General features: G+C 41.2%; 1 protein-coding gene across 4 annotated transcripts; it reads left to right on the top strand.

The window, feature by feature from the left end:
• The first annotated feature begins 1521 nt into the window (after positions 1 to 1521).
• Positions 1522 to 12295, top strand: ZNF285 (zinc finger protein 285). Of its 4 annotated transcripts, none has more exons than XM_081215401.1 (6): positions 1522 to 1834; positions 2693 to 2749; positions 5535 to 5630; positions 5768 to 5818; positions 6203 to 6261; positions 9067 to 12295. In XM_081215401.1, the coding sequence occupies exons 1-6, from the start codon at positions 1607 to 1609 to the stop codon at positions 9563 to 9565; spliced, it is 990 nt and encodes a 329-aa protein (XP_081071527.1). In that variant the 5' UTR covers positions 1522 to 1606; the 3' UTR covers positions 9566 to 12295. The 4 variants fall into 4 exon arrangements, 3 of the variants coding, with proteins under 3 accessions (XP_081071527.1, XP_081071529.1, XP_081071528.1); XM_081215403.1 differs by lacking the exon at positions 9067 to 12295 and adding an exon at positions 6782 to 7412; XM_081215402.1 differs by lacking the exon at positions 5535 to 5630.
• Positions 12296 to 15449: the final 3154 nt, after the last annotated feature.

The raw sequence follows: 15449 nt of genomic DNA, 5'->3' as shown, positions 1-15449 counted from the left end.
GGATAAACCTACAGGGGAAACAAAACAGAAAAAAAAGAAAGAGCTTAAAACCCAAACAGCTGAAATAATCCCTAGAAGAAAACAGAGCATTCAGAACGTACATTTGAGTATGAACCATAATTAGTATTTGACATGGTAACATTTCAAATCAGTTATGAAAACTGGGCAAAAGATATATAAATAGGCAATTCACCCACCACTGATATATTAACATCTATTCAACATCTCCATAATGAGACACTGTGTTTAGTTTATCAAATTGGGAAAATTTCAAGAAAATTATTATCCCTAGTTTTGATACACTAAGACTGGAAGCATAACTTCACTGGTGGACAAGGCTGTAGCATCTAAAACTAAACAATCCTAAGCAACCACTTAAAATTATTCCATTATTTAGTAATGTGGAAAGATACCCATGATATATAAAGTGAGAGAAAAAATAGTTCCAAAATATGCCAATTTTGTGGGGAGAAAAATATGTTTTAATACATATTTACTCTCATAGAGGATCGAGAAGTAAATGGGCCAAGATGTTAATGATGATTGTTTCTGGGTGCTAGGATTACAGATGACTTTAATTTTATCCTTTTTTCTTACATTTTTCCTTTTTTTTTTCTTACTTTTCTCCCGTGTTTTCTTAACATTGACCATGCACTATTTTGGAATTATATATATATATATATATATATGTAAATATGTAATATAATACAATATGTATACATATATAATACATGATTTTTATATGTGTTATATACTTAATACATATAAATATATAATAATTATATATAGTTTACACCAAAGCATCAGTAATGCTTTGTATCCCCTGTAAGGGAATGTGGATTTGTTGGAGAATATTGTCAGACTTCCTACAATATGAACATGTTAGTAGTGAGTGGTAACTTTTAAAAATTTATTTATTTATGGCTGCGTTGAGTCTTCGTTGCTGCGTGCGGGCTTTCTCTAGTTGTGGTGAGTGAGGGCTACTCTTCCTTGTGGTGCATGGGCTTCTCATTGTGGCTTCTCTTGTTGCAGAGCACGGGCTCTAGGTGCGTGGGCTTCAGTAGTTGTGGCACGCGGGCTCAGTAGTTGTGGCACGCGGGCTCAGTAGTTGTGGCTCGCGGGCTCTAGAGCGCAGGCTCAGTAGTTATGGCGCACGCGCTTAGTTGCTCCGTAGCATGTGGGATCTTTCGGGACCAGGGTTTGAACCTGTGTCCCTTGAACTGGCAGGCGTATTCTTAACCACTGCACCACCAGGGAAGTCCCCAACTTTTTTTGTTTTAAAGAAAGAAAAGTGTAGCGGCGCTCCAAAGCTGAGCGCTGCAACCTTGAGCGCCCCCTGCCCTCCGCCACGCGTCTGGCAAAGCTCCAGGTGGACGCTTATTTCCATCACCATCTGGACTCAAAGACCGAGCGCCGCAGAGGGTTCTGGGAAGTGTAGTCTGGGCCCTTCCTAGTCGCCCACTTCCGCTTCCGGTCGGCGCACCTCTGCCTTGGTTTCTTATGCGATGGTGAGTAGGGAAAGGAACGTGAGTGTTCTTGGAGGCCTTTGTTCCGGCCTCAGGCACAGGGGCCAGATCTCGAGGATCTGAGGGGGAAAGGGCAGCGAATGGCGGAGGGTCGGAACCAGGGAATTTCAACGAGCTCGGCTTGGCGAAGGAAGGGTTTGAGGAGGCGGGTCGCCGAGCATCCCGGGGTGGGATGGGGGGCGAGGCCCGGGCCGGCAGCCCTTGGTACCCCTCAGGCTCGGAAGGAACAGTTTGAGGCCGGCAGCTCCGACTCTGAGACGGGCATCTCCCGTTTGGGAGACTCCAATCCATGCAGTCGCGGATTGATGGTATCTTGAATTCTTTCACGGTAGCCACCCACCCACTTATGTACTAATTTCAGAGATTTCTGTCTGTGAAGGCATTTCTGTATAAAGAGCTGCGGAAGTTGAATCTTCATGTTCTGTATGTGTTCCTTAGAGAATTTTAAAGCACTGTGCAAGTTGTGAAAGATTCTTTTGCCGATGTATTGTTGCTGCATCTGGTTTTTGTCGCGTCTGAGGTACACACAGGTTGAATTCCACTCTGAATGTCACATAGCTGACTGATATAGAGACCAAACTAGTGGTTACCAGTGGGGAGAGGGGTAAGATTGGGGTAGGGGATTAAGAGGTACAAACTGTTGTGTATAAAATAAGCTACAAGGATTTATTACACAACACAGGGAATATAGCCAACATTTTATAACTATAAATGGAGTATAACCTTCAAAAATTGTGAATCACTATATTGTACACCGTGTAACATATAATATTGTACATCAACTATACTTAAATAAAAAAATCTTTCCTCCTCCCCCCAAAATTTAAATGTCACATAGCATGTGGGAGTCACAGCTCTGAATTCAATTCGAGACTGTGTCCTGATTCTTTTTGTCTCCTGGGAGCTACAGTGAGTGCAGGCTTGTAGACAAGGCGCAAAGCAGGACTGGCATGGGTCCTTCTCTCTGAGTCCTGTAGGGGGGGTCGTCCCTTTCCAGGACACCTGAAGGAAGTAATAGGAGTAGATTACAGGAAGGGTAGGTTAAAGGGAGGAGTAGATTACATCCAGCTGGTGCTCAGAGATTTTTCCCTGTGGTGTGTTGGGAATTATGACAAAATCATGTTATCTCATGGCTCATTTCTTTTCTTGCTCTCTTCCTTTGCCAGAGAGAACTGCATCAAAGAGGAAGGAATAATCCCAGGTCTCTTGCTATGGAGCTCCAGGTGAGTAGGACTTTGGTCTCTTGTTGTTTTATGTCAGTGCTTGCTGTCTTCCCAAATGGAGACCTGTTTTTCCGACCTCACTGTTTATCCCATGGTTTTGACACATGTCCCGTTCAGGCCCCTCAGGCTTACCGCCTTCACTCAGAAATGGGTTTCTTCTAAGGTTGGGGAATTTCCTGGTGTCTTATTAGTATGTTCTCTTCTTGGCTCCTAGCAGTGTTTCATTTGATCAGTAGATCGCTCAGGCTTAACACTGTTTCAAGGATGTGCTACGTATAGGAAAGAGGTAATAACAGTAACTAATGGTATGCATTAATTAAGCGCTTATTGTATGACAGTTATTATGTTGAGGGCTTTCACTGCTGTATCCCTGGTCCCTGGAACTGTGTGTGGCATATAGTAGCCTGCCAATAAATATTTGAATGAGTAAATTAAGTTTTCTATTTATTATTTATTTATTTATTTGGCTGCACTGGGGTCTTAGTTGCGGCATGTGGGATCTAGTTCCCTGACCAGGGATCGAACCCAGGCCCCCCCCTGCATTGGGAGTGCAGAGTCTTAGCCACTGGATCACCAGGGAAGTCCCTGAGTAAATTAATATATATTTAATTTGCTCAGCAACTGCAGAAGTTAGATAATATTAGTCCCACATTACAGATAAGAATACTGAGGCTTAGAAAGGTTAAGAAACTTAACAAGTGTCACTTGGCCAGATGTTATCACCAGAAGTCAGGGCCTTTGTCCTTGTACTTCCCTCTGTACTCTTCTCATGCCGGATCTTTACACAACTGATTTTATTTATTTATTTATTTATTTATTTGCTGTACGCGGGCCTCTCACTGTTGTGGCCTCTCCCGTTGTGGAGCACTGGCTCTGGACGTGCAGGCTCAGCGGCCATGGCTCATGGGCCCAGCCGCTCCGCGGCATGTGGGATCTTCCCGGACCAGGGCACGAACCCGTGTCCCCTGCATCGGCAGGTGGACTCTCAACCACTGCACCACCAGGGAAGCCCTAAGCCAGCATTTTAAACAGAGTGTGGCTGGGTCCCAGAGTGGTTCATCCTATCTGGTGCTGGCAGGAGAAGGCTTCGTTAGAAAAGGAGTTCTTGAACTCGAGTCCATGGTGTAATGCAGCAGGTCCATGAACTTGAGTGGGAAAAAAATGTATACTGCTCAAACTGAAAATTAGCATTTCCTTCCATTATGAATGTAGGCTGCAAACTGCAATAGTATTAGCAGAACCTGTGACTCTGTTATCCATGTAAATCATAGATATTCTTTTTTTTATTATTAATTTATTTGTTTTTGGCTGCGTTGGGTCTTCGTTGCTACACATGGGCTTTCTCTTTCTCTAGTTGTGGCAAGTGTGGGCTGCTCTTCGTTGTGGCGCACGGGCTTCTCATTGTGGTGGCTTCTCTTGTGGAGCACAGGCTGTGGGCACGTGGGCTTCAGTAGTTGTGGCATGCGGGCTCAGTAGTTGTGGCTCACGGACTTTAGAGCGCAGGCTTAGTTGTGGTGCATGGGCTTAGTTGCTCCGCGGCATGTGGGATCTTCTCGGACCAGGGATCGAACCCATGTCCCCTGCATTGGCAGGAAGATTCTTAACCACAGCGCCACCAGGGAAGTCCCATAAATCATAGATATTCTTATAATACAGTTGGTGTAGATGTTTCAAAATATTGCTTCTGCTCATTACTATTCTGAAATTACAGTAGTTGATTCATTCTTGATAATTAATAAAGAAGCACACACTTGATGTTTTAATATTTTTGAAGGTTGTCTTTCAGTGTAATTAGCTTTTAAAATCATCCTGTGTTTTATTTTATGCATTTAAAACATTATTCTGAACAGAAGTCCATAAATATCACCCAACTGTCAAAGGAGGTCATGGAACAGGAGAGGTTACAAACTCTGATTTAGAAGACATTTGCTCACCCATATCCTGATTTTTATTTTTATTTTTTAAATTTTATTTTATTGAAGAATAGTTGATTTACAGTGTTGTGTTAATTCCTGCTGTACAGCAAAGCAATTCAGTTACACATTCATATACACTGTTTTTCATATTCTTTTCTTTCTTTAATATTTATTTATTTATTTATTTGGTTGTGCTGGGTCTTAGTTGCAGCAGGCGGGCTTCTTAGTTGTGGTACGTGGGCTCCTTAGTTGCGACACTCAGGCTTCTTAATTGTGGCATGCGAACTCTTAGTTGCAACATGCATGTGGGATCTAGTTCCCTGGCCAGGGATCAAACCCAGGCCCCCTACATTGGGAGCATGGAGTCTTAACCACTGCGCCACCAGGGAAGTCCCTCATATTCTTTTCCATTATGGTTTATCACAGGATATAGGTCCTGTGATATACAGTAGGACCTTGTTGTTTATCCATTCTATATGTAATAGTTTGCATCTGCTAATCCCAAACTCCCACTCCATCCCTCCCCGCCCCCTCCACCAGCAACCACAAATCTGTTCTCTATGTCTGTGAGTCTGTTTCTGTTTCGTAGATAAGTTCATTTGTGTTGTATTTTAGATTCCACATACAAGTGATATCATATGGTATTTGTCTTTCTCTGTCTGACTTATTTCACTTAGTGTGATAATCTCTAGGTCCATCGATGTTGCTGCAACTGGCATTATTTCATTCTTTTTTTATGGCTGAGTAGCATTCCATTGTCATATCCTGATTTTTAGAATCCTTGAGGACAGGGATGTGGATTTTTTATTTTTGCAATCCCCAGACTGTTGCGTTAGTGAAGCTTTTACACTCCAGGTTTTCCTTCACAGGGCACAGGTCCTGTGTGTTTGTTCTGCTGCTGGGCCCTCCCTGCAGACACTCCTCTGACTGTACAGCCATCTGTGACATTCATGGCTCTCTGGACTGTGAGTTCCCCCAGAGCAGGGACTGTGCATATAGCCGCTCAGTACATGTCCTCTGAATCAATGGCATCCAGAGGGTTTGAACTTCGGGGCCAGAAGAAAGAACTCAGATAAAGTCAAGTTCCTTCTTGAGCCCACAGGTCTCTGGAACGTGGAAACCAAGAAGCAGGCTCTGGAGAGTGGAGGTGGAGGTAGGTACTTGGGACCCCAGGTATCCATCTGAAGCTCCTCATCAGAGCTTGGACAGTCTCAAGAATGAAGAACCACTGGATCTTCTGCTTCTCCAGTTTAGGAAGATCAGAGAATAAATAAAACTGCTGATGCTCCAGAAACCTAGGAGGGGTAACCATGGAGACTTTTTCCTCCTCAAGGCAGGAGGAAAGAGGTGAGAGCTTACGAAGAGTGGGGGAAAATCTAAGCCGGGTGTGGAGAGAGGAAACGTGAGGTGGATAAAGAGTTGCGTCCAGTGAACAGAAACCAGTCTGTAAGGGGACAGACATTCCTGAGGTCCAGGTGGGTAGTCAGAGTGCCCAGGCAGGCCCCACCCTTCTTAAGGCTTCTCTCTTCTCCTGCAGCTCTGCGTTCTCAAGCCTCAGCCCTTTCCCAAGATGGGGAAGACAAAACCAAGTTTCAGGTGGGTCGAGTTCTCTTTTCTCTCCAGAAATAACAACATAAGGCATCAGAGAGTAAACATACGTCCCTCACCTGGTAAGAGGAAAAAGAGGGGAAAAACACATATTAGGTGAGCACATTACATCACTCAGTGCATTTATGCCCAAAATAGCTGTGTGAGAGAGGTGGTATGATTCTGCTTTAGAGATGAAGAAATGAGTGGTGAGTCCTGGATTTGAGCCCAGGTCTGTAGGACTCTGTAATGTGCCTGTTTGCTCTACATGCGGCCTGTCAATAATGGTTTCATCTAAGGGCCCTGAGCCTGGGTTATGCAGAGAGGTGACTCCAAATAATGAATCCTCCTTCTCTGCCCAGGTTTTTCTCCTCAGTGGGCCATTTTTTCTTATTCATTTCCAGATGTTGTATTCTCCACGTAATACATGCTGCCAAAACTTATACCATGAACAAAGTTAAAAGACAGCATATTGGGTGAAAAAAGCTTCATGGACAACAAAATTTTAATATCCTTATTTTAAAAACAGGAGCTGGGAATAAAGACCTGAGCCTTCATGTTCAGGAAGGGAGAAAAGAGGAAAAACAAATGACCAATAATCATATGAAAAGATGATCAGCCTCCAGTAATCAAAGTGATGCAGATTGAAACAAGATGTGATTCTTTTCCTAGCAGATGACCAAAGATTTGAAAGATCGGTGTTCACTGTTAGCTACCATATGGAGAAAGGGGTACATCCACACAATTGCAGGGGCATTTCAGCCCTTGTAGAAGTTCTGCAAACCTCTGCTCCAGTATTTCCCACTCCAAGAATTCTAAGTCAGAGCAAGTGTTCAAAGAATGATCATCACAGCATTGTTTATAACAGCAAAAAAAAAAGAAAAAAGATGGTGGAGTGGACTCCATTTCCATCCATTGGATTGGTGTTGGATCGATGGATTATTGTGGTTTCATTCGTCTTCTTGTCTTGATCCTGTGCTGCTATCAAGTGAGATAAAGTGGGTGAAAATATTAGGACGTGGAAATACGTGCATGCGCGCTTTCTCTCTCATTATATATACATGTGTATATTGTAACTTACCTTTAAATTGGGGGAAGAGAAGTCAGAGTGAATGCAGAATTTTAAGTACTTTTTCCAATACATGATACTATTTTATAAAGCTTTCTCTAATGAAAAGAGATTATAGAAAAAAATTTGCAGGCATTCCCTGGCGGTCCAGTGGTTAGGACTTGGTGCTTTCACTGCAGGGGTCCAGGTTCATTCCCTGGTCAGGGAACTAAGATCCTGCAAGCTGGGTTGCATGGCCAAGAAAAAAAAATTTGCAAGTTTGAGTCATTTGCTTTAATTTTAAATATTATTGATGAACTCCCTGTAATGAGAACTGAAGAAATTAGCACTTTTACTTCCCACCGTCTCCTAATATATTATTATTATTATCATGGTTCCCTTCTCATCTGTCACCATCTATTCCCACCATTGGGCTGTCTCAGTTCTCTTTATATAAGTCGCTGCTCACCACTTGTCCTTTTACCACTGTTTCTTCATGCCTGACTAGTTTGATTTATCTGTCAGTTGGCTTAATTTCCTCCACAGTTTGTTGTCTTTTCCAAAGAAGACTTGTGGATGCCATATCCTCTGAGTTTTCCATGCTTAAAAATGTCTGTTGCCTTTATGCTTAAATGGCAGATTGTCTGGGCTTAGAATTCTTTTTTTTTTTTTTTTTTTTTTTTTTTTTTTTTTTTTTTTTTTTTTATTTATTTATTTATTTATTTATTTATTTATTTATTTATTTATTTATTTATTTATTTATTTATTTATTTATTTATTTATTTATTTATTTATTTATTTATTTATTTATTTATTTATTTATTTATTTATTTATTTATTTATTTATTTATTTATTTATTTATTTATTTATTTATTTATTTATTTATTTATTTATTTATTTATTTATTTATTTATTTATTTATTTATTTATTTATTTATTTATTTATTTATTTATTTATTTATTTATTTATTTATTTATTTATTTATTTATTTATTTATTTATTTATTTATTTATTTATTTATTTATTTATTTATTTATTTATTTATTTATTTATTTATTTATTTATTTATTTATTTATTTATTTATTTATTTATTTATTTATTTATTTATTTATTTATTTATTTATTTATTTATTTATTTATTTATTTATTTATTTATTTATTTATTTATTTATTTATTTATTTATGGCTGTATTGACTCTTCGTTTCTGTGTGAGGGCTTTCTCTAGTTGCGGCAAGTGGGGTCCACTCCTCATCGCGGTGTGCACGCCTCTGACTATCGCGGCCTTTCTTGTTGCGGAGCACAGGCTCCAGACACGCAGGCTCAGTAATTGTGGCTCACGGGGCTAGCTGCTCCGCGGCATGTGGGATCTTCCCAGACCAGGGCTCGAACCCGTGTCCCCTGCATTGGCAGGCAGATTCTCAACCACTGTGCCACCAGGGAAGCCCTGGGCTTAGAATTCTTAAGTTCACTCTCAGAACTTTGTATAAGTTGCTTCATTTCCTACTGGCATTAAATCCAGTGCTGGCCTTTTTATCATTCCTTCTCCATTCATCTTCTGGTGAGCTAAGTTTATTCTGGTCATTTTCCCCAGAAAGGTCTGTCGTGTTTATACTTGACAATATTTTGGCTGGGTGTCATCTAATTGTTTCCTATATGACTGGGAGCCAGTGGCAACTTCTCATCCCATCCTACTTCATTTCCTCAAAGCCTTTGGATAGATGATCTACTTGTTCACTTAGCCAAATTCTCTTTCTCCTCATAGGAGACAGGATGAAAAAGAACATTTCGAACCTTCAGGAAAAAGGGTTGAGTTACCTCTCACCAGAATGCTGTACTTTGGGCAGATTTGGAAACGAAGGATCAGTGAATTGAGTGTGAGTCAGGATTATGTCATGAATCTTCAAGGAGATTGTCCCCAATATTTAGAAGGAGATGTTTCCCTCTGTGAAGAGTGGGCAGGAGTGTCTGAAAATGAAAGGTATGTAATAAATGCCATTAATTTAGAAAATCAAGACATCACAGCTTGGAAAGGCCTGACACAGGTCCTTACCCCAGAATCTTGGAAGAAAGCCAACATAATGAGTGAGCCTGAGAATTCTCAGGTAAAGTATACAAGAGAATTCATATGGAAGAGAAATTGGATGGATGTGCTCAGTGTGATGGCAGCTCCTTTCAGACCTCACATGATTGTAATGATTTCCAAGAATGTAAAGGAGAGGAACCTTACAGATGCACCGGCTGTGGGAAACACTTGGTTATGAAGTCAACAGTCAAACACAGTCACGTGGTCTATGCAGTGTGGCAACCTTTCAGGTGTAATAACTATAGAATGGGTTTCATAGATGTCGCAAATGCTCATGTTCATCACAGCGCTCACACAGGAGAAAAATCTTATAAATATGACCAGTGTGGAAAGGACTTTAGTCAGAGCTCAGGACTTACTGTTCACTATAACACCCATTCAGGGGAGAAAACTTGTGAGGGTCAGGAGTGGGCTAAGGGCTGCAAACAGAGCTCAGACCTTCCCAGGAATCAGAAAGGCCCCTTGGGAGACAAACCCTATAAAGGCATTGAATGTGGCAAAGCGCAGTTCTCTTCACAACCATCACCGAGTCCACACGGGGGAGATGCCCTACACGTGTGACGTGTGTGGGAAGGGGTTCGGATTCAGGTCGCTTCTGTGTATCCACCAGGGAGTCCACACAGGGAAAAGGCCCTATATATGCACAGAGTGTGGGAAGGGCTTCGATCAGAGCTCCAGACTTGTCCATCAGAGGGTCCACACTGGAGAGAAACTACAAATGCAGCAAGTGCAGCAAATGCTTCAGCTCCAGCTCCGTCCTCCAAGTCCACTGGAGGCTGCACGTGGGGGAGAAGCCTTATAGGTGTGGCAAGTGTGGAAAGGGCTTCAGCCAAAGCACACACCTGCACATTCACCAGAGGTCCACACGGGGGAGAAACCCTACAAATGCGACGTGTGCAGGAAGGCTTTCGCCTACAGCTCGTTTCTGCACACTCACTGGAGAGTTCACACGGGAGAAAAGCCTTACACGTGCCAAGTGTGTGGTAAGGGCTTCAGTTACAGCTCCTATTTTCACTTACATCAGAGAGATCACACCCGAGAGAAACCGCATAAATGTGATGAGTGTGGGAAGGGCTTCATTCGGAACTCCGATCTTCACGTTCATCTCAGAGTCCGCACAGGAGAGAGGCCCTGTAAGTGTAAAGAAAGCGGGAAGGGCTTCGGTCATAACTCTTTATCCTCTTGCCCGTCAGACAGCACATAGGGATGAGATGGACTGTGCATGTCATGAGCATGGCAAGACTCGGGAAATATGTAGCTCAGACCTTCTTACTCAGCCAAGACTGCACAAGAGAACAGAAACATAAATGTAGTCAGTCTGTGTTCAATCAGGAAAACAGAAGCCACAGATGACAGAGGCTTACTCAGCCATTGGGAGGGCCAGGGGGAGCAAAGAACAGAGACACGACCACCCATGATGTCAGCTGGCAGCACTGAAGCACATGGTTCTTAAGGGCACTCCAGGAAACCACTGTGGATCTCAACACCACTGTGGATCTCAACACCTTCCTTGAAGCTCTCGTCAACTGCCATCTGCTGTCATGGCAAAGAAAGTGATTCTTTTTTTTTTTTTTTTTTAGGTTTTGAAGCTTTATTTATTTATTTACTTATTTTTTGAATTTAGAAAGTGATTCTTGACAAATGGGTTGTTTGTGGCAATAGTTACAGGTCAAGTTTCCATTAATGGGTATGCCCAGGAAGGAAATTCTAATTGGGATGAGGAGAGTAAGAACTTCAGTCCAGCCATAATCTTTAGGTGATTTTGTGTTTTTTTGTTTTGTTTTTGGAGTCTCCTCTAGAAAGATAGTCTCCGTTAAGAACATTCAAAATAATACTCAAAACATGAGAGCTATGTTATTAGTATGGTAAGAATTAGGCCATACTCAGGTTTTCAAATCCATTAGAATTTCCACACAGGAGAAGCTCTGTAGAAGTGATATTTTTAGGGTGTGGCAGAGATAGTGATACGTATTCATATTTGTACTGGTTATATTTCCTGGGCACATAGGAAGACTCCATTTCCCAGCAGGCCTTGCAGTTAAGGGTGGGCCCATGTGATTGAGTTTCAACCAATGGAGTGTGTGCAAAAGTGATATATGTTACTTCCAGGGCTGGCCCTTACAAGCATCTGGCGATGTCCTCCAGGCTTCTCTTTCCTGTCGTGGTGATTTTGGAGGATGTTTCTTCCAGACAGGAATGATGGGGAAGGTGGCTATCTGTGTTGGACTTTTTTTTTTTTTTTTTTGAGTGAGAAATAAACATTTATTGTGTTACACTACTGGGATTTGGGCAGTTTATTTGTTACAACATTGCCTAGGCTGTACTGCCTATTACAGAGGGATTTAATAGCAACATATTTCACAGTCACTGGCGTCCACATAAGGAAGCAACATTAGAATTCGAGTTCAAAACTTTAAAAATATACTTATTTATTTTGGCTGTGTGGGGCCTTAGTTGCGGTGCGCAGGATCTTCATTGTGGCATGAGGGATCTTTAGTTCCGGCATGCGGACTTCTTAGTTGCAGCATGTGAACTCTTAGTTGCTACATGCATGCGGGCTCTAGTTCCCCGACCAGGGCTCGAACCTGGGCTCCTGCATTGGGAGCGTGGAGTCTTACCCACTGGACCAACAGGGAGGTCCCTAAAACTTTTAAATCTTTGAGGCGCTCTGTGGCAGTGCAGGCATTTAAGTGGTGTAGGTAGGACTTTTTTTTTTTTTTTTCGGTACGCGGGCCTCTCACTGTTGTGGCCTCTCCCACTGCGGAGCAACAGGCTCTGGATGCGCAGGCTCAGCGGCCATGGCTCACGGGCCCAGCCGCTCCGCGGCATGTGGGATCTTCCCAGACCGGGGCACGAACTCGTGTCCCCTGCATCGGCAGGCGGACTCTCAACCACTGTGCCACCAGGGAAGCCCGGTAGGGCTTCTTTTTTTTTTTTTTTTTTTTTGTGGTATGTGGGCCTCTCACTGTCGTGGCATCTCCCGTTGTGGAGCACAGGCCCCGGACGCGCAGGCCCAGCAGCCACAGCTCACGGACCCAGCCTCTCCGCGGCACGCGGGATCCTCCCAGACCGGGGCACGAACCCGTGTCCCCTGCATCGGCAGGCGGACTCTCAACCACTGCGCCACCAGGGAAGCCCCCGGTAGGGGCTTCTTTAGTGAGAATCTTCATTCATTGGTCTGTACATAAAAGAGACCTGTTCCAGGTGGTGTGCATGTGATAAAACTTTACCAAAAATGCAATCTATGGACATAAGAAATCCCATGCAGTAGAGAACCTCCGTAACGTGTAGTGAAAAAGTTTGTCAGCTCACATCTTAAATGCAATTTAAAAAAATGGTGTCCTGCAAATAGTCTTAATAAAATTAAGTAAAACTAACATTTACTGAAGTAACAACTATAGAAGGCCAAGCCAAAGTGTTCATTGTCAGAAGCAGACACCACTGTTTCTCAGCAGTCTTGTTTAATGATGGGTTTTTAGAAGGCGCTCATTTTGTCAAGTTTCTACCAAAATAGTGATTTAGTTTCGGATTATAGTTGGATTTGGGAGGAGGAGATGCCTTTACAATATCTTTATTCATCTTCAATAACAATGTATTTTTTTGTATCTTAGTTTATTTATAGGTTTCTTCGTTTGGATCATATTCCTAGTTTTTCTTAACATTACATTTTCATACTAGTTATTGTCTGTATCGGAAACAGCCATTCAAATGCAAATAAAACCATCCCTGAAGTATTACTTTCTTACCGATTCAGGTGTGAAAGATTAACAAAGCTTATTGTCAGTAAGGGAGTAGAAAAAAGTTAGCATCCTCACTTAAGTTAGTGGGGGAAAAAAACGTGTAACATTTCTGGAGAGGATTTTGTATATATGTATCAAAGTGTATAAGGAGCATTGTCTTTGATCCACTAATCCTACTGCTCAGAATTTATCTTTCAGACATAATTGCACAAGTTGGAAAAGATGGTTTCAGAAGGGAACATCTAGGAATTTTGCAGTAATAAAAATTGCAAAGAACCTAAAGATCCATGAATAAGAGGTTGAGCAAGGATTTCCCTGGCAGTCCAGTGGTTAAGACTCTGTGCTTCCACTGCAGGGGATGCCGGTTCGATCCCTAGTCAGGAAACTAAGATTCCCACATGCTGCTCAGTGTGGCCAAAAAAAAAAAAGAGTCATATTTAAAAAAAAAAAAAGATTGAGCAAATTATGGCATCCCCATGTAATGGAATAATATACACCATTAAAAATGATCTAGACCTACAAATTTTTTTTACATATTGTTTGGAGGAAAAAAAATGAAGTTATAAAAGATCAAGTACAATCTGTGACTAATAGAAAAGATTTTTAGAATGCAGAGCAACACTGGGAACTATCCCCCTCCACCGCTCTAGACTTCACTTTTCAGTGTTGTAATGCTTTCCCCAAATTATTTTCCTCATCTGAAAAATCTTTGCTTTTATCTTATCCTGTTTAATATATGTGAAATTTCAAAACTGAGATTACCAAATATTCTTTTTCCTCTCACAAAGATAGAATCTGTTACATAGGAGATCATGTGATGTGATTTGTGATAGTGGTTTCCTTGTTTTAAGCCATGTATGTTTTTTTTACATATTTGCTGTTATGTCTTTTTGTTTTTCTCTTTGTTGGAGAGAAACTGGCCCAGGATTTGCAGTGGTTTTGGCTGAACGGAATGTTTCTGTTCAAATACTTTCAGTCCCTTCTATGAAGTATTCTTGCCAAAACAAAAACAAAAACAAAAAAGCCTGTATCTAATCTAGCCTTTAAATCAAAATTCTTCTTTACAGGAAATTTATAAGATAGAGGAGAAAGTATGAGAAGCCGTTAGAGAAATCCAGAATTCAGACACCTAACTTGACATCTTGATTTCTCCAACAGTTCAAGGACATTAAAAAATGGCAGTGCTTGTGTATGTATGTAGGATATAGTTCTAGAATAAATGAGCCTCAGCTGAGATAACAATCAAATATAATGAATTGATCTACTTGGATAGTGACTGGAATAAACCAGCTGTAAAATATTATTATTTTTAAGCAATAAGGTATTTAGAAGGAAATGATAATGTCAAAGACTGTTTTAAAATCCTTTAGTAACAAAATTTTAAAATGATAAGTGAAGCCAGTGTGGCATGTTGATAAGTTAAATTTAAGGTATATGTATTTAGTATTGATATTTCATATTACTATTCTCCATACTTTCATATTATTTTTAGAAGTTTCATTTTTAAAAATTATTTCCTGTCCAGAAGGAAAGCGGTAAGTACATACTTCCTGTAGTTTCACTTGTTATAGTTATATGAGTTCATCTCCTACATCAACCTACCTACCCCACAGCCTCAAATAATCATGACCTCCCTTTGTTTAAACAGATCTGTAGAAAAGAAATATTCTTAGCAAATAGATGATGTCAAAGAGAACAACACAGGAGTAGTCAAAGGGAAGCCTGAGTTGGAACTCAAAAAACTTCGAGGAAAGAGACCTTTTCCCTAAAACAATATTTTCTCCAGTTCCTTGCCAGTGGAACTCCTCTCATTTGTCAGAAACAACACTGCAGTTTCTGTTTTACGGCCTGAACAGTGCGTGAAACTCCTTGTGGATTCTTGGCATCTTGCAGTAAATAGTTTATACCAGACAGCAAAGTCAGAAGTAGATGAAGACAGGCATAAATAAAGAGACAATGGAGTCAAACCAAGTCTGAAATTCCATGTTCCTTAAGGTCGATATCCAGTGCAGCACAGACCAAGTCCCTTGTCTTTTGTCATAGGCATAGCTTTCCTGCTAAAATGTGTTAATTTTCTTTTAATGTGAAATGATTCTCTTTTTTCCCCCTAAATATCCATATTTCCTTTAAATTCCCACGTTCTAGTTTTTTCTTGGAAAAAAAAAAATACAAGGTTGAATTTTACCAAAAGAAATAGTGGAGGGAAGGCGGAAGCACTATCGCGCAGAGCATTCTGGGAGTTGTAGTCTGAAGCAGTTCCACCCCAGACAGGCAGGGCTGTAGACCCATTGGGAATTCTGGGAATTCTGGGAAGTGTAGTCC

This window comes from Mesoplodon bidens (genome assembly GCF_964165515.1).
Source record: "Mesoplodon bidens genome assembly, chromosome: 18".
In the NCBI taxonomy this organism is placed as follows: Eukaryota; Metazoa; Chordata; class Mammalia; order Artiodactyla; family Ziphiidae; genus Mesoplodon; species Mesoplodon bidens.
This window is presented reverse-complemented; position numbering and strand designations above follow the sequence as displayed.

Excerpts from the sequence above, each read along its gene's own strand:
- ZNF285 (XM_081215401.1), top strand. The coding sequence starts at position 1,607 with ATGGCGGAGGGTCGGAACCAGGGAATTTCAACGAGCTCGGCTTGGCGA. Across the intron at positions 1,835-2,692 it reads CATGCAGTCGCGGATTGATG|AGAGAACTGCATCAAAGAGG; the intron begins GTATCTTGAATT and ends TTCCTTTGCCAG. Across the intron at positions 6,262-9,066 it reads AAGACAAAACCAAGTTTCAG|GAGACAGGATGAAAAAGAAC; the intron begins GTGGGTCGAGTT and ends TTCTCCTCATAG.